Here is a 24,680-nt window from a genome sequence, read left to right as displayed (position 1 = left end):
ATTCTCTTTAGAATCACGAGAAAGATGAAATGTACCAGAAACCCATGTAAGTTCATAACTATAATCGAGCACACATGTTAATTCTGAGCTTCCTGGGAGCCTTGGCAAAGAAGGAAACCAGGTAGGTTCTGCTGCTTGAAGAGAAGCACAGATATTCATTGAAATTTTTCCAAAAGCAAATTCTAAAAGGGATTTAGCATCACACCTTATATGAGAGAAAATATAAGATTCTGGCAACGCCTTCAATAATAATTTTGCAAAAGATACAGAAAGTTTCAATTGAACATATCTAATACAGATTCCCCCATAAAGACTGAGGCTAGCACGTGGCATTGCAGCTGGGCACGACTGTCAGGAGGGCTGAGATAACATCGCCAGGCCCTTTACTTCCTTGGGATTCAAGCTTTGTTCTGTGCCAGAGTATGGAGAGGAGAGAGGCAAGAAGGGCTGGTATGTGCCCCCGCCTTGGGGGTCTCATCCTAGCCTCAGGCGAGGGCAGGCCGGAATGCTGAAGAGCTGTATTTCTGGGCTGTTGATCATACCACAGCACACATGCTCAGCGCCAAACACTCGGGCAGCAGAACCGAACAGAATGTTATAGGAAAATATAGGTTTGCCATTCATATTGTTTTCATTGCGAGGAAGCCCTATTCTCTACACAGGGAGGTTACAGATAAGAAAAGCACTTTGAACCTACCACACTCCTTCCTTGACAAGAGTTTTCAACTCAGCCTATCTAAGGTCCCTCCTGGCTCCCAGTTTTGTGGTTATCTGAGATTGTTTTCCCATGGAGACATATCTCTAATTCTATGAGAGACGCCACTGCAATAGCAGGATTCATTTTACAGCCAGTTCTTGAGACCACCCCTGCCTATGCTGTTAGCACCAGTGAGGGTTATTAACACACTTCACCCTGGTCCCTGGCCACCAGTGTGACCCTTGATGGCTGCTCTGCCCACTCAGAGCAGAGGCCATAGCCTCAGGGATGGGACAGTAAAGACTGACCTCGAATTCAGGGTTCAGAAGCAAAAATTTCCTTTTGAAGTCCTCAGTATCTTCCTTATAAAGCTAGAGTCATCCCCGCCACTGCCTTTACCCTCCCCCTCCCCTAAGGGCACTAGTACTATTTGGAGAGCTGCTGGTAGTGTCAAATCTAACTTTTTAGCCACAGTTTCAAATTAGAACCTCAGACATGTGCCATTATTCTCTCACACACTCATTTTCCCAGCTTTTGTAACTCATTAAGGAAGCTAATGGAACCAATTTTGCAGCGAGGGATTAGTTGGCCTCATGCCAGATCAGACCTCGCTCCATTAAGTTCTGACTGTATCCTGTCCTCTGCCTCACCCTGCCCATTTACCTCTCCTCCTCAGAGGCTAAGTTCCAGGGAGGTTGGCTCACATGATACCACTGACCCCAGTGCCCTGGCCTCAGCTGGATGCTCCAGACTGATGGAGTCGGCCAGCGTTAGTGCCCGTAACTGTCTCTCCTGGTGCTCAGCCAGTGCTGTGTTGGCCACAGCGCTTGGTCACAGATACTACCGCATTGAGTGCTCACCATATCCTGAGAAGAACCAGCATCCTTCTTTTACCTATGGGGAAACTGTGACTCTGACAGGTTAAGTGACTTGTCCAAAATCACACAGCTGGGTAGTGAGAGTCAAGACTTGAACCCAGACCTGTTGGCATCTAGGCAGTGGGGACCATGCAGACAGCTGCTTTGCTCCTTTTATATGTGGAGCTTGGACGCACACCCCTGTGCCTAGACCAGGCTCTGCCACTTGGTGGTTATTACAACAGTGGTGGATGTTCGTGGAGCCCCTACGTGTACCCGGCATGTCACACCCGTTAGCCCTTGCCCTTCAACAACTGCCTCATTAATCATCATTTTCAGCTGAGGAGGCTGAGCTCAGGGAGGTTTGGTGGTTTCTCTGGTCACGTGGTTCAGACATGGCCACCTTCAAGTCCAGGAGTCCTTTGGGAACCAGGATTCAACCTTCATGCCCAGGGAGGCCTGCTCACTTTATAGATCCCTTCCCAACTCCTGCAAACATTTATTGGCCCTGCCTGGGAGCCAGGCCCAGAGCAGGGGCTGGGAATGCTGCTACAGGCACTCTGTCCTCAAGGATTTTGGGGTCTATGGATGAATTACTGCCAATTAGGATGCTTGATGAGAACGTAGGCCCTAGGGAACTGGTCCTGGCTCCTTCTCTTCCATTCTCCTTTCTTTCCAGAGCCAGAACCTGGCCAAACAGGCAAGATGGGGAAGGTCAACCCCTCCTGAGGGAACCCAGGAACAAGGAGGGCCCCCAAAGAGCTGCTCCCCTTCCAGGCCAAGGCCTGGGGACCTAATGGCCGGGGGTAGGGGGTGGGGGTGGGGACAGCTGACAGGCTGGGAGCCTCTCTGACTACCTCCTACCAGAGTCCTAGAAAGGGAGGGAATGGCTGAGGCTCCAAGCCTGCTGTCTCCTGAGGAAGCTCTGCCCTTCCCAGGAAGCTCTGCTGACAGAAAAGCCAACATACATTTTGAAACTGTCAAGTCTCAGGAACACAAGACTCTTTCAATTTGCTAAATTTTGGTGGTCTCAGTTTATCTGTTTCCCACCAGTCATAGACAACCTAGAAACAAAGCCAGAAGTACCAGGTCTGGGAGGGGTGGAGGGGAGTGGGAGAGGGGAAGAATGCTTCCAGAAAGAGGGAGCTGAGCTGGGCTCCCAGGCAGGGAGGGAATAGGACAGTGGGAACATGAGTGCTAGCTGGAGCATGCCTGGGGTGTCCCAGTGCCCCAGGCTGGGAACACGCACTATGAAGGACCAGCTGTGACCATAGGGCTCTAGGTCAGACCTGGATGCCAGGTGTAGAGGCCATCCTCCACTTGCCTTTGGGCAGGCCATTCAACCTCTCTGAGCCTCACTGGCCCAATCTGGCAAACAGAGACAGTGACAGTACTCCCAGGTGGCCATGAGGATGGAATGAGAACACACAGAGAGCTCAGATTAGCAGAGTGCCAAGTGCATGCAGAGTGGAAATGGGCTTCAAGATTTGCTTGGCTTCAAGATTCCCCCGGGTCTTGCCCTGAGGTGGCCTCATGCTCTTCATTTCCCTGTTCTCCAGAACTTGGAGAAACCCAGATGCAGCCTTTGGGACCGAGGGGAGGCAGACTCCCTCCAATCCAGCAGCTCACAGGAAATAGTCTGAGATCCTGAGAGGGGTTTGCAAAATTGGACTGGGCTTTGCAAAAGTGGACCAAGAATAAAAAGTCTACGGATCTTGTTTTGCTGTGAAAGGCTCAGTGAGGAGGGAGCAGTCCCTCCAAGGTAGGGAGAGAGTAGCATGGCTGATCTCAGGGGAGGGACCCTGGTGGGTGGGAAGCAAGGCTGAGAGCTGGGGACCGAAGCCAGGGAACTAACCCAGCTCTCAGCTTTGGCAGACTGGAGAGGGGCACATCCCCATTCTCTCAAGTGGTGGACACTTTTAACCCCTCAACTCCTCCATCATCCTTTTGAGCAATGTGCCCTTCTGCAAAGTGTGTGGTGATCTTGGGCCAGTCCCTTAACCCCCCTGAGCCCTAGCTCCCCATCTGTGAAATAGGCATGCACTCTCTTCACAAAGGGCAACAGGGGGAGGGGAACAGGCATGTCTGGGAATATTGGCATCTGCTTTACAAGTGGGGGGAGAGGCCCAGAGAGAGCTCTGACCTCCCCACTCTCCTGGAGGTTACTCACTAAGTGGCAGGATCAGAACACATGCTCCAGGCATGTGTCAGATCTCAGCATACCACCTACGGCCTTCCCGTAGCGGGTTGAGGAGAGGCCACACAGGTGCCTTGTTAGCCCCCTAAGTGCACACTCAGAGGTCTAGGTTCTATTATCCTCCTTTAACTTCTTAGAAGAAAAAAGGACTTTTCTGTCAAATCAACTACATCATTGGTAAAACATTACCCTAGTTCTATTTCTTCTTTGATAGTGTAAAAATAGGATGTTTTCATCATAAGACTGGAAAATTTTAGCAAACACAAGTGTCTTATCCTAATCTCAGAAATAATGTCCCTTCAATGGTCCCTCCTCATGAAGAGACCCCACCTCAGCCACAGAGTCTGTCCCCCAACTGGCCAGTTGTGCTGCCGTGATGCCTGCATAGCTGGTACAGGCTACAGAAGGCAGTGGCACCTTCCCTAAGCAGGGGGTGACCAGGGCCAGTGAGGTCATGCCCAGGCAACCCCTGCTGAAGCACCCAGCAGGCCGTGCCTCTGGCCAGCTCAGGAGAAAGGGGACCCAACACCCTCTCGCTCTCAGAAGAATGACAGCTGGTCTCTCTCCCACTGGAGATGTCACAAAGATAACAAAGGAATAAGAAGTGGGGGGTCGGGAGGATATACTGGACCACCCCAGAGGCATGGTGCAGAGAGCCTAGGGAACCTTCTGACTCCACCCCCAAGACCTGCTCTTCTTGAAGCCAACATCATATCTGCTTGGCATCTCTCCCACTTCCCTTGGCTTCATCTACGTCCCTGTAGCTCCCCACACAGGTCTGGGTGAGCACAGGCAGCCATCACCCTACTCAGGCTCCTCCCAGGGGAAGCAGGGGCACTGGCTTCCAACCTCCTTTGGCCCTTGGCTCCTGGCCCCTGTCTCTCTCCTGATCCTGTTCAGCTAGAGGGCTCCCAGGGCTCCAACACCCAGCCAACTACTGGGAAACTTTCCTGGTCTCTGATCATGCCATGGAGCCATAGCCACAAGAAAGGGGAAGCGGGGGAAAAAGGAAGGCCCTGCCCTCTGGGAGACCAGAGTGTTGGCCTGGCAGCACTGAGGGACATTCCTGCAGTGGAATGGGCTGCAGTGACTCATGCCCACTCTCTTGGGCCTTCCTAGGGTAAAGATGTACCCTGGTACAGGCTCTTCCTGATTCAGATCTAACTGGGCCATGGAGTACAGTGGAGAGGGGTCTTCAAACCTGATCATAACCCCAGAGCCCCTGTCCCTAGCAGAACACAGACTCTGCTAGTGGTGTCACCACAGCTGACTGTTCCCCTGGCAATACCATTTGCTACTGGCTTAGGAGAGGCATCTTGGGGCCAGTCTCAATGCTGCCTGTCTACAGAGCAGCCCCAGCAGGGGGCAAGGTGGGCCCCACCACCTGCCTGCTTCCCTGGCACTTCCCGTGATCACTGCACACCAAAAAAGGGTCTTCCCAGCCAGAAGAAGGGCCCTGGTCAAGCAGAGCACCCAGCCCCTCATCTTACAGATGGGCAGACTATGGCCTTGGAAAGAGGCCTGGCTTCTGATCCCCAGCTGAGCCTGGCACACAGGGAGGGACGGCTGAGAGCCACAACCTGGCTGGACATGTCCCTGCTTTGTGACCCTGAGTGAGTTACTTTGCCTTTCTGAACCTCAGTTTCTGCATCCACGACATGGGGGTAATAACAACCCACTCTTAGATTCTGCTGTGTTTAGCATGTGAGAAGGACTCAAGGGATAACTAGGTGCTCTTATCCCCATGGCCCACTCCCAACCCCCACCCCATGTACTGCTGCCTGCCAGAGAGCATGGAGAGCACCTGCCAGTCCCTCTGCCACATCCTGAGAAGGGGGCTTGTTTATGTTGGGGGAACATCTACAGAAGAAGCTGTGAGTCCCTCGTGGAGGCTGAACCCTTAGGAATGGGGTGATGGGTGTGGCAGGTCAAGGCCCTGGCCCTTCACCCCTGAAAACAGCCTCTGAGCTTCACTGAGGTGAGGAGGCATCAGGTGCAGGGTGCAGGCTAGAGAGTCAGCTGCTCTGGCGTGCTCATCCCAGCTGGTACGGGGGGCAGCGCACATTCAGTTTTGCCCTCTAAAATGGAGGTAGGTTGCACCTCATGTCTCAAGCCCTCCCAGCCCCTCCACAGGTTCCTCCGGCTGGCTCTGAGGCTCAGGCTCAGGTCAGATCCCAGACTCCCCAACCTCAGCCAGGGACTCCTCAGGAGTCATAATGCTCATGGTCTCAGACCACTGAGACATATAAGGAGACCCAAGAGCAGAGGCGGCAGCTGAAGCTGACTTCCCACACTCCACAGGGGACGCCTCAGGTTACAAGCTTGGCCCAAATACTCCTGACTCCACTGCTCCGTCTGCCAAGGCCGCCAGCACCTGATCAAGGCCCGCAGCATGAGGGGACACTGTGAGTGGCATGGGTACAGCCAGGCGCTCCTTCTTCCTGTCCTACCCCCACCCTACCTTGGGAGGGGGGAGACTTTCAGGGTGACTAGGATGAATCCCCAGCACCTGACCAGCCCGCATGTGTCCTCCACCTGCCCTCAGCCTGCAGGCTACAGAGAAGAGGCGCAGCAGAGCCTGACCTATGAGACAGAAGTGGCAAGGCCCGAGAGGGGAGGGACTGAGTGACAACAGGAGAAAGAGGTGGGAAAGAAGAAATGAGAGGAACAAGGAGGCAGAGAAGACAGAAAGCACCAAAAAGAGAAAGCAGCAAGGACAAAGCCCTAGTCTAAAGAAAAAGGCAACCCTAATATCAAACCCATAAAAAACCCCAAATCAATATTCTCAGCATCTCTGGCCTGTCCAGTGCTGAAAAGGCCTCCTGAGGCTGCTTGTTCTCCAAACAGCCGCCTTGTACTCCTGGTCTAAGCAAACCCCCCTGGTTCCCACACAGCAGGATTCTAGTTACAATTCCACAGGGACTAATCCACTTAGTTCCAAAAGGATGAGAGGGTTCCTTTCACACCATTCTTTCCCACCCCACAAGGGGCTGGCTTCCCCAGGTGCAGGGTGAGCCCAAGTGAGTTCTCACAAAGCCCAATAATGTGCCACCAAAGAAAATGCACCCAGGAGGCCCCAAATGAGAGCTCCGCCCTCTGAGAGTGTCTGCTGGCCTGTGATGCCTCATGGCAGGAATGCGGGGATAGTTATGGCCACCAAGACTGAATCCTGCTTCCTGTCACATGTTCAAACCCAGGGCTCAGCTGCACCACAAAGACAATGGTATTGCAAAAGATTCCGAAACTGCCTTTTGTCCAAGGTCACTCGGGGAGAAAATGGCAGGAAGAATTTCAAGCCCAGAGCCCTGCTCCTCTCTCAACCTCAGGCAGCCTCTTATGTGGGGCCACACAAGGTCTCAAACAGATGGGAGTGAGGGCAGCAGAACCAAAGTTCTCCCAGGAAAACACGGGAGGCCATGGAAGCTGTGGTCTCACTACCCTGAGAGCAGCAGACCCACCTAGGTAGGAAGGGCTTGGTGCATACTCTTATGGTACAGGTGTGCTGGGAACACCCCCTCACCTAGGGATGACCACCATCCTCAGCTCTTGCCTGGTGGCCATCACCTTTGGATACACAGCAGCCAATCACCAGGCTGAGACCAAAGGAGGATGGGGGCTGCAGAGCCAGATGCTCTACTTGCTGCCCCGGCACAGGGATCTCTCATGGTGATGTCCCAAGGAGGCCCTAGGAGAGGAAGATGAGGGATTCAAGTAGGAAAACAGCTCCTTCAAGTGCAAACCTCAGCAGAGATAGAACAGACCTCTGTTTTCACAGAGACCAGGCCCTTCTTGAACTGAACAAGGACAGCACAGGCGACCCAGAAGCCCCTACACCACCTCCAGCAATAGCCCTCCACAAGGGTCCTGGTGATGCTATGAAAGAAAGATCTGGGGGGAGGAGGGAGGATTTTTGCCTACCTAGTGAGGGAGGGCACCAAAGACAGACAGAGGCCTCTCGTGGGGTGAGGTATGACTCTGAGCTGTGGGCAAATGGAGAGGGAGCCAACCTTTTTCCTCAACCTGCCAACCTTTTTTCCTCATCCTTCAAGGCCCTATGAGAATGCCTCTTCTTCCACAGAGCCCTTTAGTCCCTCCACAGCTCCCCAGGGGTTTGTCAGGGCCTGGACATCAGCCCTGCTGAGATCAGCTACACCCTGCCAGACACAAGACTGTGAGCAGGGATGTGGTACTCCACAGCAGGTGCTGAGCTGTTCAAACCAGGGCATGTTGTCACACACACCCTGTGTCCTCCTCTGTCACTCACATCCTTCTCAGACCAGAGACCTGGATGAAAGCTGGCAGTCTCTTCTAGGAAGCCTCCCCTGGCTGGCCCAGCCCTGACACAGTTTCCTTTCGCCCACTCACCAACCCGACTTCCTGCCTGTGGCACTCTGGATTCTGCTGGGCTGGGCTTGTCTAAGACTCACAAGGCTTGAGATGAACCACACAACCTTTCTGAGGCAACCCCATAGCCATCATGGTCCTTGTGTGCTGGCCTTGTGGGACCACCACCTGTCCACTCATAAGCACAGAGTCCCATACAGTGAAGAGAGTTGGGCAGATATAGACAAACACCAGCAGCATCACTTGGCGCCCAGCTGGGGCTGCCAGAGCTCCCAGTGGAGCCATGGAGGATGATGCCAGCATCCTTCCAGGGGCCAAGTCTCAGAGACCCTCCCATGTCCTCTCATAGACTTGCATGAGGCAAGGGATGACTTAGATGCTAAGACTCTAGCATCAAACTGCCTAGGCTCACATTCCAGCCCTGCCACTCACCAGCTGTGTGCAAGTCGTTCACCTCTCTGAATATCAGTGTCTCCATCCATAAAATGGGAATGACAGGAGTTAGGTAAGACAACATGTGTTGTGCACTGGGGACAGGGCCTGCCAGACAGAACTCTCTGGAAAACCATTAGCCATTTATGAGAATATTAGAATGCGCAACACCAAGGCCTGAAGCCTGGAGGGGTGACATGAATTCCTGGGTGGAATGGGAAAAAGATCCTGGAAGTCCCAGCAGAGCAGATTCTGACAGTAAGCTGGGAGTGCAGCTTCTAAAGCTGTGAGCAAGGCCAGCTGGCCAGGGTTGAAGCATCTCAAAACAATCAACCTCTGCTAAAAATTCCACTATTTGCATTTCTTAGAGTTTGATGCTCTCCCTAGGATCCTCGTTTAAAAAGCAAATTGCCCACCCCTGGCAGTTCAGAAGACTCCACCAGCATGGTAGCACAGGAGCTCCCCAGATTCTTTCCTTCCAGGAGATGGGGAGCCTGGGGAGAAGCTCGGGAGCAGGAAAACCACTACTGAGGACTCCGCTGTACAGGGCCGCCAGCCCCTCCACTTCCTGATTTGTTGACTCAGTAACAAGTGGCCCAGCAGAGGCTGATCTGACCGGTCTGGAGATGGTAGGTGAGGGGGTGGCAGCTGACACATGAGAAAGTACCTGACCTGCCCGGCAGCCCCACACACCCTCAAATCCAGCTCTGCAGCACCAGCTCGAACAGGCCAGCCCGATCCGTGGAACAATGCAGGGATCTCCTGGGCATGTGGATCCAGCACCCTACTACTCCACTCTCTTTGACAAAGAAAGGAAGAAGAGGGCACTGGGAGCCCTGGGGGGACTCCAAGATGCTCCAGTGGCCAGAGATGAGGGCCCCCAGCCCCAGAGCCCAGAGAGCAGGGGCAGAAAAGAAGACTCCACCTCTCCTCCCACAGGCAGAACGCCTCTGTCTCAAGGCCTTTTATTACTTTTATTTATCTAAGTGCCATGGTCACTTCTGCCTGCCAGGAGGCTGAGGACAAGTGGGCTGGGCAGGAAGTCAGGGGAGGCAATTCTGGCCTCTGCTACAATTCCCCATCCCAATCAAGCCACCTGACTTCTGACCACTAACTCCAGGTCCCAGTTTTCATATATGTGATCAGGATGGAGGGGCTGGGTCTCAGATGTGGTGGGGTGACTGAAGGGGGACAGATCTGCAGGGCTGTGCCCAGTTAGGAGTGAAGCCAAGGGGTGCCAATTAACCAGTTAGGCCTGGGAAGGGGCACAGTCAAGGTCAGTAGGAGGCAGTCCCCTGCCCCCCATACTTGGCAGGCAGTCCTCCAGTTCCTGCCAAGGGAACAGCAGCAAGTGCTTAGGGTGGAATGGAGAGTGAATGACTGCACTAGAGGCGGAAGGGAGGGAGCTGCTGAGTGTGAGTGAGGCCAAGATGGACCAAGCCAGTGGTCAGGAGCTGAGGGAAAGGGGAAGAGGCCCAGCTCCCCGAGAAGGAAGAGCCTGCTCCTCTAGGGCCCCCATAGAATGGCAACAGCTACAGGGACAGTGACCACAGCTCTTCCTGTTTTATGAGTGCCTGCTGAGTTCCAGCCTTCATGTTAAGCACTATCTGCCATCTTGGGCAACAGGGCCAAGAAAACAGGCATGGAAACAGGCCAGGACACTGGACCTGGACCACCAAGAAGGGCAGAGATGGCCTGAACAAGTCCAGGCTACAAGATGAGGACAGCCTAGCCCGGGAACCTGGGATGTAGGTCTGGGGAGGCAGAAAGACAGAGCCCAGGGCCTCCACCTAGGCTGACCTGAGGCACCTGGGGAGAAGGCTAGGCAGAGGCAGAGAGAGGGTTAAGACCCATTCATGGACTGACTGAGCTCCCTGGCCCCAAGCTTGCCCATGTGCTGAGGTCTCCAGGTCCTGGCCCTATAGGCAAAGGCTATAGGCAGAAAAATGCCACCTCCCTCCTCAAGGCTAGAGTCACCACTCACAGTACAAGTATGATGTGCCAGAGGTTGTGCTAGTCCCATCTTGGAAGATAGTGAGGACCTGTGTAGCTGGATAGGGACTTCCAGGCTTGGTCACTGGAGGGGGAGTAGGAAAAAGCAAGAACAGAAAGGTGCTGGGGTGGAGGTCACATCTAATCCATGTGCCCCTTGAGGGCCAACTTAGGGCCAGGTCCTGAAGGTCCCAAGCCAGTAATCTTAGCCATGCTCACCCATAAAACCTAAAAGTGTAGAGTAAGGGGTCTGTTCTAGGCCTGCCCCTGTTCCCAGTCCAGAACAGAGAAAGCATTGAGGCCCTAGATTCAAGAGGAGGTGCTCCGGAAGTTCCCCAAGTCACTTGTGAGACATAACACCTATGGGGAAGGGCCTAGGCCCAGCCCTACCTAAAGCTGGTGCTGCCTGGGCCCATGAACTCTGGCCTCCCACTCCATCCCTGCCTCACTCGCAGCATCGGGAGCACCACAAGGACTGGGCAGAGCTCAGCCTTGGCTCCCAGTGCCAAAGCCTCGGTATTAAGAAGAGGTTCTCAGTCAGCCCCTCGCCCACCCAAACTGCCCCCTGACCCTGGAATAGGTGAAAGGGCTGAGATGGTGCTGAGGGAGGGGGTGGAGACTCTCACTTCTCACCCCCTTAGCCCCTATTCCCCTCACAAGAGCCACCTTTTCCCTAAAGGACTCAGAGAATCCCTTGCCTGGGGCTCCAAAAGGGTCCCCCAACCCCACTCCACTGCTGAGTTAGTAGGTGAAGAAGCTGTGCCTGGGACCCGGCGTCACCAGCCCAGCCCTGAGCCTCCTCTGGACCCATCCTCATGATCCCCTCCAAGACTACCCAGGGGAGACAACCCCTCTACCAGCCCTCGTACCTCCGGGAAAGACACAGGGAGCTGGGCCCAGGTCCCTGCTCAGATACTTGTAGACCCTGTGCCCTAAATAAGTCCTGTAGCCTCTCTAGGCCTGTACCAGCCCCTGTACCAATCACCCTAAGCACATCATCTCACTCCAAGCTCACATCAACCCCTTATCTTTTCCCCTGAACAGAGGCAGAAACCTGGTTTCAAGAGTCCAGGACCTAGTCCAAGGTCATGGAGCTGGCAAATGCAGGCCAGAGATCAGAGCCACATCTACAGGACTCTGAGCTCAGGCTCATAATTGCAGCGTCTATAAGATGGGAAGATCCTTTGCTGCATTCTAACCTCCAGGAGACACTCTCCTTGCCATGCTCTACCCATCCAGGTGGCTGCTGGCACAAGCTGCAATTGAGTCAAGTTCCCAGTGATGACAAATTCAAGGGATTCTGGGTATAGGGCAGGGTCCTGGGCCCAGAACTAAGTGACTTAAGCCAGAACTACATTGGCTAGATCAGCCACCACCAGAACTCCTGGGATTCCACCTGTATCAGTGAGGTCTTAGCCAGGCCTCCAGGGAGCCTGTGGGTGACATGGCTAGATGGCTGGCCAGCCCTCTGCCCAGGAACTGGGGTGGATCAGGCTTGGAGCAGGGCCTGCCTCTTTCAACATGGGGTCGGTGACTCAGCTGGAGCCTATCAGCAGCCTCCTGCCCAGGGGTGAGATGGGCGCAAGCCCTGCCCACCAGCCAGCCCTGGGAGGCTCCCACCACTCCAGCCTAGGCAGGCAGGGGCCACAGGAGAAAGTAGTCCTACCCCAAGCCTTGGTGGGGACTCTGCATCAGGCAGAGGGAAACTCAAACTCATTCCAGTCAGAAGATCTTTTCATGGAAGGAGCAGCTAAACTGAGTGAGGGCCCCCCTTGGGGCCCAACACATAGGCCCAGCCAGAACATGAGTCAGGAGCCACTCCTTCTCTACTTCCGGGTACAGCAGGCTCTACCCACACTGACTCCACCCCTTGCTCCCAGGGACACCCTGAGCTTAGCTTAGGCTAAGCCTCAGTTTCCCCATCTGGAAAGCGGGGAGGACCAGGAGCTGACCCTGCAGGGGAATATGAGGATGAAACGTGATAGTGAGCATAAGAAGCTTAGCAGGGGCCCTGGGCATATCGTGCACCCACAGGCCTCCGCTGTTGGGCCCTCCGCGTCACCCACACGGCAGTGAGGGGTTACTGACCTTCAGAGCACACTTCTGCCGGGTGCGCCGGTGGAAGCACTCAAGCACCTTGCCATTCACGCCCAGGCCCAGCACCTGCTTGGACAACTGGTAATCATCGGTCACTGCGTACTTCTTGGGCTCCCGCCGTCCCCCGAGGGCCGGAGCCCCGGCTGAGCCGAGTCTGCAGGGTGCACCTGGCGGTGGCGCGGGACCCCCCTGCTCGTCTGCTGTCTCGACATCCATGGCCCCCGCGGGGCGCTCACAGGCGGCCCCAGCCTGGCGCGTCCAGGGCCACCTGGGGAAGAGGAGAAGAGTGAGTTCCGCTCAGATTCCTCCAATACACCCCAGCCTTGGAGGCCCTGAGCCAGACTGGGCTACGGGCCGGGGACACGGCCGGGAATGCGGGGCGAACTGCCTGCGAGTACGGACGCCCGGCAGGGGGCGGTGGTGGCGCAGCCGGGCACAAGCGAGTCCGGCCGGGACACCTGTCAAAAGGGCAAGGGGCTGGGCGCGGAGTGGCCGCGAGGTCTGGGGAGCGGGAGGTGGAGGGGCCCAGTGAGGGCGTACCTGCCGAGAGCATACCTGGCGGCAGTGCACTTGGCTGCGGCGCCGGCGAGGGGCAAGGGCGGCGGTCTCGGGAGCCGGCTGCCACGAGCTCCCTGAGCGGAGTCGCGCCGCCGGCGGCCCACGTGACCGCCCCCCCTCCCCCACGCTTCCCCAACTTGGGGCCGGGCTCGGTCAGCCTTAAAGGGCCAGGCGAGCTCGGGCAGGACGGGGCGGGGCCGGAGCCCTTGGGAGGCCCCGCCCCAGAGAAGGGAGGGTGTGTGGGGGGGGGGGGAGAGACAGAAATAGGAGGCGTGGCTTCTCGAGGGGGCGGAAACCTCCTAGGGGGGGCCGTGCGCAGCCGGGTCCCCCATGGACAGTGCGAGCCTTGGATTTTACCAGCGACCTAGCAAGTGACAGCGCAGGAAGCCGTGTTTCTCTTGGAACCTCAGGTAGCCACTTGAGTTGGGTGTTTTCTCTGCACGCTGCCAGGCGGCCCTTCTATATGGCTTGAGGGGCTTGCGACTTCTTTAGTGGTGGCCCACCGCCAGTCTACCTAAAGTCTGAATTTTTGCCGACATGCCCAGTGAAATGGTAGTTCGTTGTGATTCGCGTCTCTCTCGTCCCTGGTAGCTCTGGGCGTCTCCCGGACACTGACATATCTCCCTTTCTGTGCATCTCCTGCTCATATCTGTGGCTTAATTTTTCCATTGGGATGCAGCTTCCTTAGACCAGAAATCCTAAATTCTTATTGGGTCAGATCCATCATTTTTTTCACCTTATGGTTTGGGCTTCTGGTGTCATGTTCAAAAAGCCTCCTCCCCCCACTCCAGTGACAGATATTCTCCATTAGCTATGTGTTTCCCTTCCACCTTTAGGTCTCTATTCTGAGCCCATCTTAGACTGCCTTACATATTTTGACCATATTTTGAGCCAGTTTTCCCATCACAGGCTGTTAACTCTTATTTCACAGATGAGGAAACTGAGGGCCCCGGAGAAGAAACAACTTGTCTAGAGCCGCAGGGGCTGTTGCTGTCTCCTTGGGCAAATCTGTACTACCGCTGCACATCCCTCCCACCCTCCAGTCCCGAGGCTGAGGGACCTGAACTGAGCCACCTGAGGTGGCTCGCTTGGGACTGGGAAGGTGCGACTTGGGGCAGGATCCCTGCGCGTGCCTCTGCTGCCATCTACAGGCCACCGGCAGGGCTGCAGGCACCGCGGCCTCGGATTCACCCATAGGTGTCTCTGAGCCATTCTTCTGGCTTCGGGATTGGGGCCCTGTGAGGGCGCCCCCATGCCGTAACACACACCCACCGTGGACGCCTGGGCTGCAGGTCCTGGAGAGTGGGCACCCACTGTGTGCTGGCATTGAGCTGGATGAGGGTGTGGGGAGTTCTTTCCTGCCTCCTTGAGGTGACCTTCGAGCTAGCAGGGTTCAGTGAAGCAGAAACCCTGATGATAGCCTTAACTGACGGTACTGAACCTTCTTTCAGACCAGACGCTGGGTGGGTGCTCTACCTGGGCACCCCATGACTTCACTGGGACTGGAGGAGGGAGGGCTGTACCCATCCCACGTGGCCTACAGGACAGACATACAAGACAGACAAGCCCTGAGAGGTCAAGCCCTGCCTAAGGTCACTAGTTATCATGGCATAGCCCCCATCCCAACTCCCCGAGAACAACTCCAGGGCCCAGCTCTTACCCTCAAACTATGCCTTCCTCTCATGTGCCTCCTTGCTCCCCTCCCACATCCACATGTACAAATATATTCTCACACATGTTCACATATACACACATATATGCACAATCACGTTTACACATGTGCATGCACACACACAGAGACACAAAGGCATGCACATGCATGCACACACACACATTTATGCCCAGGTGGACCCAGAACCTCTGTCCCTGAGCCCTACCTGAGAATCTGATCCAAGATCTCAGAGCCTTGGAGGAAGACCTGTGATCCAGAAGCATCTCTGCTCGGAGACTGGAGAAGAATCCTCCCTCTGGAGGCTACCGGTTTGGGCCAGGCAAACCTGAAGCTAAGCAAGGTCTTATTCTGGACAATCAGGGTCCCACTCATAAGCAGAGTGCTAGGCAGCTGGGGATGGAGGCTGGCTCCTTGTCCCAGCCAAGGGCATATCAATGTATGCTGTGGTCTTTGAGATATCTTATTTTCTAAAAGTGGAGTTAGATTACAATTGTTCTAAAAATTTTGTAATAATTTTTTGTGTGTGTGAGGAGATCAGCCCTGTGCTAACATCTGCCAATCCTCCTCTTTTTTTGCTGAGGAAGATTGGCCCTGAGCTAACATCCATGCCCATCTTCCTCCACTTTATGTGGGACGCCACCACAGCATGGCTTGCCAAGCAGTGCGTCGGTGCGCGCCCGGGATCCGAACCGGCGAACCCCAGGCTACCACAGTGGAGCGCGCGCACTTAACCACTTGCACCACCGGGCTGGCCCCTGTAATAGTAATTGTTTAACTGGTCTCTTTTTTATATTAAAATTTTTAATTGCGTAAAACTTGCTTGTTATAATAAATTCAAACCATACAGAAATGTAAAAAGTAAGTAATGGTGATGCCTCTCCTCTTGCAGTCTCCATAGCCAATGTCAATGCTTACACAAGCACACACATTCCCCACTTGGGTCCATCATAGATGTTTTGCAACTGCTCACTTAACCCAGGAGAGTCAGGATGCATGGTTTCCCCTTGCTGCTCATGTTCCAACGACCATCTGCCACATCCAACTGCACACTGATGGGAGGATTCAGTATTCGGGATGGCTGGATTGGGGCAGGGGTGGGTTCATGGTGGCAGACTCTGCCACGCAACCCTCGGTGATAGCTGTATGTCTAAGGGGACAGGGGCCGAGGCTTTTGGAATAGCTTACAGAGATGAAGGGGTCCAGTGTGTGCCTAAGGGGTGAGGGGCTGAACATACCCCCCTGCCCCTCCACACACACATACACCTGTGGACTGTCCTTTGGGGAGAGGAGAGGCTGCACATGGTGAGAGTATAGAAACCAAATGAGCCAGACTTGGAGGAAGACACTGCTATGTATTCTTGTGACCGACCCATCTTGGGACTGTTCTGGGTGGGGAGGGGTAGGGAGATCCTGCAGCAAGGCCAATCCCTGGAGTACAGGGGAGGGATTATCCTGGAAGGGAAAATCTATGGAGATTTGGCAAGTGAAACCATAAAAGGAATTGCCACCGGGTGGCAGTGTGGGCCCAGCAGTCAGAGCAGGGGTGCCAGCAGAGCAGCCAGGCAGGAGAGGTGATAATGAGATGGCCAGAGGGACTCACAACACCTGGGGCAGGCAGGCACTTGGGGCAAAACAGGGGCACACCACTGTTCCCAGCATGCAGGTGAGGTGCACAAGCACTGTCAAATTCACAAATGGTGGGTAGAGGACAAAACCCTTGGGGCCCTTTAGTTTACACACAATTTAGAACTGCACAATCACTGACTTCCATAGGGGACGCTTTCAAGGGGACACTCATGGTGCTCTGACATTGACTGGCTTAGTTAGGGGCAGGGAAGCTTCACTGAGGAACTTAAAGCTGGATCCTGAAGGATGCCTAAAAGTTGGCATGTCGCAGGTGCCTCAAGAGGAAGTGGGGGTGGGGGTAGGGCCCTGGGCTCCAAGCCCCAACTCACCACTGGCTAGCTGTGAGATCTGGGGTACAATGTAACCACTCTGTGCCTCAGTTTCCTCACCTGTAAAGAGGGGAAAATATGTAGTAAGACAATGAAATGAGGCTGGAAATTGCTGAGAGAGCCTGGCACATAGTAAGCACTCAGAAAAGCAGTCACAGAGGGAAGGGGTAGAGTCTTGGGGTAGATAGCTTGGGATTTGGCCCCACAGAGACCCAGGTTCAAATCCTAGCTCTGCTGCTTGGCAGCTGTGAAGCCCCTTTGTCTTCATAGTAACGGGGCAGTAGACAGTTCCTACTGGGGAGACAGTGCCTTACACAGGGGCTCCATGCTGGGCTCTCCAGGTGCCCCAGCCATCAAAATGAGTAATGAGGTCTCCACACCCACCCCCATCCCAAGAAACCAGCTTCTGGCCTACTCAGGAGGGGCTGGCAGGGCTACTGTGAAGCTGGACTTCCCTTCTGGAAATTTACCGAGAAGTGGGTCCGCTGAAGTCATTTCTCATCTTAACCAATTATTTTTTCCTGTTTCACAGGGTTTTGCTGCTGGATCTCCTCTGTCTTCCGCCCCCTCCCAGGCAGGGCAAGCTCAGTCCTATCTGCCCTGGGAAAAGCCTAGATACTATCATTCAGGGCTCTGAACACTGCCAGGAGTCTGTCATCCTTGCCAGGGGACCCGAAGCTTACTTTTTTGGGGGGAACCTGGGAGTACACACTGGGCAGTGGAGGGAAGTGGACCCTGCCCCTCTCTAATTTTCTCCCCCTCCTTCTGGCCTAAGGACTTGGAGGAGGTGTCCACAGCCCCTATGGTCTTTCAAGATGCTCCCTGGTGAATCCAGTGAACTGGGAAAAGGTGGAGAGGGTGGGGGATAGGAGCATGGGATTCTGACTTAGAGTTGGGATCAAACTTTGGCCCTGTTATTTCCTAGCAAGGCATTTTGTTCCTTGGGGCTCAGTCTTCCTATCTGCATAATGGGGGAAATACCAGCTGTTGAGGATCAAATGCAGCAAGTGCTCCATGTAGATGGGGATGGATGTCACTGCTCCATCCTTCTGTCTTTATCCCCCTAACTTCAGTTTATCTCTGTGTGTTTGGAGCTCCAGGTCTCTCTCCCACATTTTGGGGGGGGCCTACCAACCCAGAGATACATGTGGACTGTCCTTTGTGGTCAGCTAGGGGCTGACCATAACTGCCTGCCTCCCAAAGCCGGTAGTCACTTCTTCCCTGATTGGCGGCCCAGCCTGGGGCCCAGACTGGATGGCCCTGCCTGGTGCACAAGGTTAGGATGTGCCTTCACCCTCATCTCTTTCAGAGAAATCGTTCTCGCCTGGATCCTTTTGGCTGTGGTGGCCGCAGGCTTGACCCCCGTGAATCTGCTCAGGGTCATCATTGATCTGAGGCCTCCCTCTGCACCCTTCCCCCCGCCCCCCGCCGTGTCCCTCTCCAAACCCCACCCCATGACACCCACTTTCCCACCATCCCACACACAGAATCCGGCTGTCCAAATGCAGCCCACAGGGGACGCTTGCACACCAGACAGACCGCCTTGGAGGAGCCGCTAGCTGGGAGGACAGGCCCAAGACACTCCTCGCGCTGCCACCGGTTCTACAGAGAGATAAGGGGGCCTGTCCTCGACGAAGCGGAGGGCCCAAAGGAAGTCTGGACTCAGGCGCGTAGAGCCCGGTCGCGTCCCTAGTCTTCTCCAACCGGATCTTTTCCTACTGGTCTCTAGGTCACGCTCAACGCCGCTAGGTCACGTCAGTCTCGGATCCATGCGCTGCAATTGGCCCGCCCAGGCCACTCGGCTCCGCCTCCTGCGCTGCGATTGGTCGGCGCGGGGGACCCCGCCCCATTTTCCTGGAAAGTTCTTGGAAATCTGTCAAAGGTGTTTCCTTTAGCCGCCATCCGCCCCAGACACCGGAGCCGACGCCTCCGCCCGCGCCCCTCCCTGGCCGAGCTGCACAGCCGGCGGTTCTAGGAAGACGTCGCTTCCGGGAAGGGCTGGGACACAGAGGACAAAAGATTAGGTGGCCCGCCCCGCCCTCCTGGCCCGCCCCCCGCGCCCTCCTGGCTCGCCCGCCCTGCCGCCTCTCAGTCCCTGCCGGTCTCCTGTGCGCCCTGGGAGCCTGCCCTACGAGCGCGATCCGCGCCCACTGGCTCCCTCCAGCCGTCGCCGTCTGGCCGAGCCCCAGCTCCGGAGCTGCTGCTGTCGTTGCCGGGACATGGTCCTCTGCGTTCAGGGGTAAGCGCGGCTCTCCGCCCCCGCCCAGCCTCCGCGCCCGGCAGACGGGAGAGTAGCGGCCTCGTGCCAGCTGCCGGGTATTGAGAGGATTTGACGGCTCGGAGATGACCGAGTGCGGAAGGACCTCGGGAGTGACAACAGGGAATGGTGACAACACCGTCACCACCTCTACTCGCACTGTGGATAGGGCAGCTGTGGGGTCGGCTGGCGACGGGAGGAACACAGGGTGAGCTAAGCCTGGGTTCTGGCTGGAGCAGGTGGACGCCAACGGCAGCGCGTCCTCCAAGACGTTGCTCACCTGCCCAGACCCCCTTCTGGGCTCGGAACGCTGTACCCTAGCCTGCCAGCCACACGGTCTACTGGTGATCTTGGGCCAGCCTCTGCCCCTCTCTGTCCTGACATCCACTATCCTGCCGTGGGCTAGCAATTAGGCTCTTCTTGGGAAGCCAGCCTGAGATCTTTGCTTCTCCCCAGGCTGACACCTACTGACCAGCAGTTCTTAGGAGAGCCTGGGTTTGGCCTGGTCCCGCCTGGGGCACCCCTACAATCACCTCACCCCTCCTCTCAGCCCAGCCTGGGATCCCAGTGTGAGAAAGACCTTGGCTCCTGCCTCCCTTCTCCAAGTTTCCCAAAGACTTTTGAGGTAGGGTCAGGGCTGATAAGACAGAGTCTTGGCCTCAGCTGAGCGTTCTTGGCACATTCCTTCCGCCCAGAGCCTCAGCGTCTCCTTCATCAGAGGGGTCTGATGCTCTCCAGACTGATCTGACAGGAGTTCAGAAAACTCCAGGGAGAGAGAAGAGAGATGTGCGTGGGTGCTCCACACCCAGGGAGAGCTGGGTGGCCCAGTGGCTGCTGTTATCAGAACTGGCATGGTACCAAGTGAGGAAGGGTGGGGCAAGGCTGAAGAGCCCCTTGCTCTGAGCAGTCCTGTTCCCAGGGAGGAGACCTGGAGATGCTAGGAAGACTGTCCTTCTATACTTCTCCATGATTGTCTCCAGCATCTGGATTTTGGGACTCCTGAACACCTCCCCCACCTCTGGCTTCCTCCTCAGGACCCTCCCAATTTCTGGGTCCCACACTCTCTTTCACTTTGCTCTAGCTGAAATTCCCCTTGGAGCCTCAGGGCCAGTGTTGGGTGTTAGGGAGTAAGATTTTTAAGACCAAACGCACAGCCACAGACCAGCTGGTGCCCTCCTGGGGTAGGGGGCAGGGATTCCCAACTGTAGGTTTGGGCTTCCAGCTTTGCTGAGGGGTCCCCCCTCAGGGCTGAGTGTGCCCCACTGGCATGTGTCCCCAGGCAGGACTCACCGGCTGGGCTCCACAGCAGGCATACACACGTACAAGCCACCCACACCTGGAACACACCAGACACCACCCCTGCCATGACGATGACACAGCCATGGACACACCTCTCCCCAGATACACAGTCACTCACCAGGAGCTTGTGGGGACCAATACAGCCATTCACACACCTAGACACCATATTGGCCCCAGAGGTGCCCACGCTCACATGTGTCCTGCTAAACTGTCTGGACACGGCCACCCACAGAGGCTCTGGCCTGACCACCTAGCGGCCTACCGTGCTTCTGGAAGGCTCCTGGGTCTGAGCTGAGCTCTGGGCCCCAGCAGGCAGGCCACCTGCCAGTTCCCTGGAACTCGGCCTCTGGCTCCCCAAGTGGGATTCCAGAGCCCCCATAGTGTAGCCAGGGTGGGTGTGGAAAAGTATTAGGCAGGCTGTGGTATGCCAGGGTCTTGTGGCCCCTTCTCGTCATGAGTGGTCATGGGGCCCTGACTTGTTAAAATCTTCTAGAGCTCACCTACAACCTACACTGTCAGATCTGGCTCCTCTATCTGGCTCCTGCCACCAGCTCTTGCCTACCTTATTGCCTCGTAAGCAATACCTGGCACTGTTTACTGATCTTGTCATCTCGCCCAGAGTGCCTCCCCCTCTTTCCTTTGGCCTGGCAGACTCAGCTCAGGAGCAGACAGACCCTGACTCCCCCATGACACTTATGCTTTTATGACTTTGGGTTATAAGTTCTCCTGGAGGGCAAGGCCCATGGTTTCATTATCTTGGTTTTCTGAGGCCCAGCAGGGGACCAGCCCTGGAACTGAGGCCTGAGGATGTATTTTGTGAGGAGTGAGCAGTCTCTTCCTTGGGAACCGGGTCCATGCCCTGCCTCTCACTCCCAGGAAAACCCAGGCCACCATGCTGGGTGAGCTTCCCCTAGAGGGAAGCTACTGCTCCGATTGAGGCCAACTCAGCAACCCAACTCTAGCCATCTGAGACTACTGTGTGGCTGAACCCCTCAGTATCTGGGCTGGTAGGACTCCTCATTGGGGGTGGAATTTGGGGCCTAGTGAAGAGCAAAGTTTGCATAAGATGATAGAGCTGAGTAGGGCTGGCTTGCCAGGGTGGGATCTGGAATGTGGGATGAGTACGCTGCCCTTTGGTGGGAGCTCATGTTTATGGGAGGTGAGACTTGCCAGGGCCTTTAGAGGCCACTGTCTACCCCAGACCCTGGAAGTCCTCCCTTTCTGGGAGGAGCAGAGAACAGGAGTCTGACCTGTTTGGGGAGATTGTTCCAGCCTCTAAGCCCTGGCCAGTGTGGACCCAGGTCCCTCTGACAGATACTCCTGTCTGTGAGGAGGTAGCATGTAACCTCAGGCCTCCTACCATAATCTTGGGGCCTCTCTGGAGGATCCCACGCAGCCCCTCCCATGGCCCAACCAGAACCAGTACCATGTAGTCAGCCCACTTCAGCCAATGTGAGGCTTCTTTGCACTGGATCCTATCAGTGTGGTAGGGAGACTAACTGGCCACTGTGAGCTAAAAACGCCTATAGTTAAGGATCTGTGTTTTTGGTTGGTGCAAAATAGAGAAAGAGAGATTACTGTTTAATTAGTGCAGGAGGGTGGAGAAGTCTCTTTCAAAAGAGGGCCCACATGTGTGGGAAGAAATCAAGGAGCCTTTCGTGATGACAAGTGGGAGGTGGGGTACTGGTCTTATTGAGCCCATGGGTGGGCAGAGGGGAAACTGAGGCTCATAGTAAGATGGACTGGCCAGAGGTCATGTAGCCAGTCTGGGATGTAGGGGATCTCTGCAAATGGGGACAGCACAGGGCCTGCACTCACTGCCCATCCACCCCCTTCTAGACCTTGTCCTTTGCTGGCTGTGGAGCAGATTGGGCAGCGGCCCCTGTGGGCCCAGTCCCTGGAGCTGCCTGAGCCAGCTATGCAGCCTTTGCCTGCTGGGGCCTTTTTGGAGGAAGTAGCAGAGGACACCCCGGCCCAGCCAGAGAGTGAGCCCAAGGTGCTGGACCCTGAGGAAGATCTGCTGTGCATAGCCAAGACCTTCTCCTACCTTCGGGAATCTGGTGAGTCTGAGGAGGGAGGCAGGCGTTGCCCTGGGAAGTCTGATGGGGGAAGCTTAGCTCTGCCTATTGAATCCGATTTGAGAGGCATGGCCCTGCGCAGGAGAGTCTGCTGCGGGAGGTACAGTGGGAAGGGGGAGACAGAGCCCTGCCCTGCCCTGGTTTGGTGCCCCCAGCTAATTTCCACTATGATTAGTCTCTCACACCCCTCTCCACTTGCCTAGGCTGGTATTGGGGTTCTATTACTGCCAGCGAGGCCCGGCAACACCTGCAGAAGATGCCAGAGGGCACATTCCTAGTACGGGACAGCACCCACCCCAGCTACCTGTTCACACTGTCAGTCAAAACCACCCGCGGCCCCACCAACGTGCGCATTGAGTACGCCGACTCCAGCTTCCGCCTGGACTCCAACTGCCTGTCCAGGCCACGTATCCTGGCCTTCCCAGATGTGGTCAGCCTTGTACAGCACTATGTGGCCTCCTGTGCTGCTGACACCCGAAGTGACAGCCCTGACCCTGCACCCACCCCAGCCTTGCCTACCCCTAAGGAAGATGCACCTGGTGACCCAGCGCTGCCTGCCCCTGCAGCCACTGCTGTGCACCTAAAACTGGTGCAGCCTTTTGTGCGCAGAAGCAGCGCCCGCAGCCTGCAGCACCTGTGCCGCCTTGTCATCAACCGTCTGGTGGCTGACGTGGACTGCCTGCCACTGCCCCGGCGCATGGCCGACTACCTCCGACAGTACCCTTTTCAGCTCTGACTCGGCCGAGCATCCACCTAGCCTTACCCAGCCATCCCCAGGAGAGGACACTGGCCCCAGCTGGACTTGGGCTCCCACTGTCCCTCCTCCAGTCATCCTGGTGCCTGCATGCATCTGGCAGGAAGAGCCAGCAGGAGGCAGGGGGTAAGGGGAAGTGTCACATGACTTGGAGGTTGCGCCCCCAGCTCCCATGTGGCTCCATTGTGGTGAGCCATGTGTCAGAAGAGAGGGAGACAGGCAGGACCTCGTCTTACCCTGTGGGCTGGGCACAGGCTTGCCGTGGCCTCCTGAACTGTGTAGACTTTCCCGGCCCTGGTTTCTTAGTCCATGGGGCAGGGCGGGCTCCCTCCTTCCAACCAGCCCGTCTCAGGGAGGTTGGCAGCCAGAGGAACTGAGGTTGACAGTGACAGTCCCCTGGAGCAGGGGAGTAGGCCAGGCTGGGGACTGCACAGTTATACAGTATTTATTTATTTATTCTTGTGTTGGTCTTGGGGTGAGCCAACCCCACTTCTCTGCCCCGAGCCCTGAGTGCTCCGGAGACCCCAGCTCTGCCTTCTTCTCTGGTTCCTCCCTGCGGAAAGCCCCATCCTGAGACGTGTTGCTGGACCCAAGGCAGTCCTGGAAGTCCTGGCGCTGACCCACCCACCTGTAAATGTGTCCTCCTTCTTCTGCCTGCAGCCCTGTTTTGGGAGGGTGAGTGATTGGACAAGAAATTGGAGCCATAGCGTCAGTTCCCAGCAGAGCCTGCCTTCCACCCCCTTGCAGGGCAGAGCTCCATCTGCACAGAGCTGGTCTTGCGGGGGCACAGACCCCACGTGAGCGCATGTGCTGTGTCAGGAAAGGGGGTGCTAGTTCAAGGGCTGCCGCTCCAGCTCTGCTGGGGCTGCTTCCTACCCAGGAAGGCGCCTGCACATGAGAAAGGGAACGAAATACATACCTGATATGACTTTATAAAGTAATTATTACAACAAAAAATAGTTTGGTAGTCTTTTCTTGCACTGATTTTTCTGTAATGAAAATAAAACTGTACTTTTCATTTAAGGAGCCCTCAGTGGGGCCTATTTTGAGTTCTGTACACAATTTGTCCCCTTTAATCTTATTATCATTATCCCCCACTTTACATTTGGGTGAGCCAAGGCCCAGAGACCTTATGTGGCTGACTAGGCCCTACTAGGGGACTCATTGAAGAGTGGAGGGGGCAGGGAGCAGCCTTTCTCTCATTCCCCCTTGTTCCGTTTGGAGGATAGGAGGCAGGAGGTGAAGGCCAGTTGGATTTCCTGCAGAGTCACTGCCCAGGCCACTGCCGGGTGGCGGGGCGGGGGTGGGTGGGTGGGGCGGGGCAGACAGAGGAGCACCTGACCTGAAAGATGTGTAAACAGGAGATGCCAATTAAGGATTGAAAGTAGAGAATTCTAGGGGGATGAGTGATGTGGACCACTCCTGGGGGCAGCGTCTTTTTAGATGAGGCCAACAGTCAGAGGAGTCAGGGCCAGTCATGCCAGGGAGAAG

At 55.7% G+C, this 24,680-nt stretch overlaps 2 protein-coding genes across 6 annotated transcripts in view; one reads left to right on the top strand and one right to left on the bottom strand.

Annotated features, from left to right (window-relative positions):
- MAPKAPK3 (MAPK activated protein kinase 3) overlaps positions 1-16,853 on the bottom strand; it is a 31,757-nt gene extending 14,904 nt beyond the window's left edge. The window contains exons 1-2 of one of the 4 annotated variants that reach the window (XM_058559403.1): positions 16,802-16,853; positions 12,608-12,884 (exon numbers count right to left, since the gene is read on the bottom strand). In XM_058559403.1, the coding sequence (XP_058415386.1) occupies positions 12,608-12,832 (225 nt within the window). In that variant the 5' untranslated portion in view covers positions 12,833-12,884; positions 16,802-16,853. Of the gene's footprint in view, positions 1-12,607; positions 13,063-13,156; positions 13,236-16,801 lie in introns of those variants that run through there. The other 3 variants (XM_058559386.1, XM_058559394.1, XM_058559413.1) reach the window with 3 other exon arrangements.
- Positions 16,854-18,699: 1,846 nt separating this feature from the next.
- Positions 18,700-24,215, top strand: CISH (cytokine inducible SH2 containing protein). 2 transcript variants are annotated; one of them, XM_058559533.1, is made up of 3 exons: positions 18,700-19,040; positions 22,197-22,417; positions 22,639-24,215. In XM_058559533.1, exons 1-3 carry the CDS (start codon positions 19,021-19,023, stop codon positions 23,169-23,171), a joined length of 774 nt encoding a protein of 257 aa, XP_058415516.1. In that variant the 5' UTR covers positions 18,700-19,020; the 3' UTR covers positions 23,172-24,215. The 2 variants fall into 2 exon arrangements, with proteins under 2 accessions (XP_058415516.1, XP_058415503.1); XM_058559520.1 differs by lacking the exon at positions 18,700-19,040 and adding an exon at positions 19,047-19,266.
- Positions 24,216-24,680: the final 465 nt, after the last annotated feature.

This window comes from Diceros bicornis, chromosome 2 (genome assembly GCF_020826845.1).
Source record: "Diceros bicornis minor isolate mBicDic1 chromosome 2, mDicBic1.mat.cur, whole genome shotgun sequence".
NCBI classification, from domain to species: Eukaryota; Metazoa; Chordata; class Mammalia; order Perissodactyla; family Rhinocerotidae; genus Diceros; species Diceros bicornis.
Note: the sequence above shows the minus strand (reverse complement) of the source record. Positions and strands in the feature narration are given on the sequence as shown.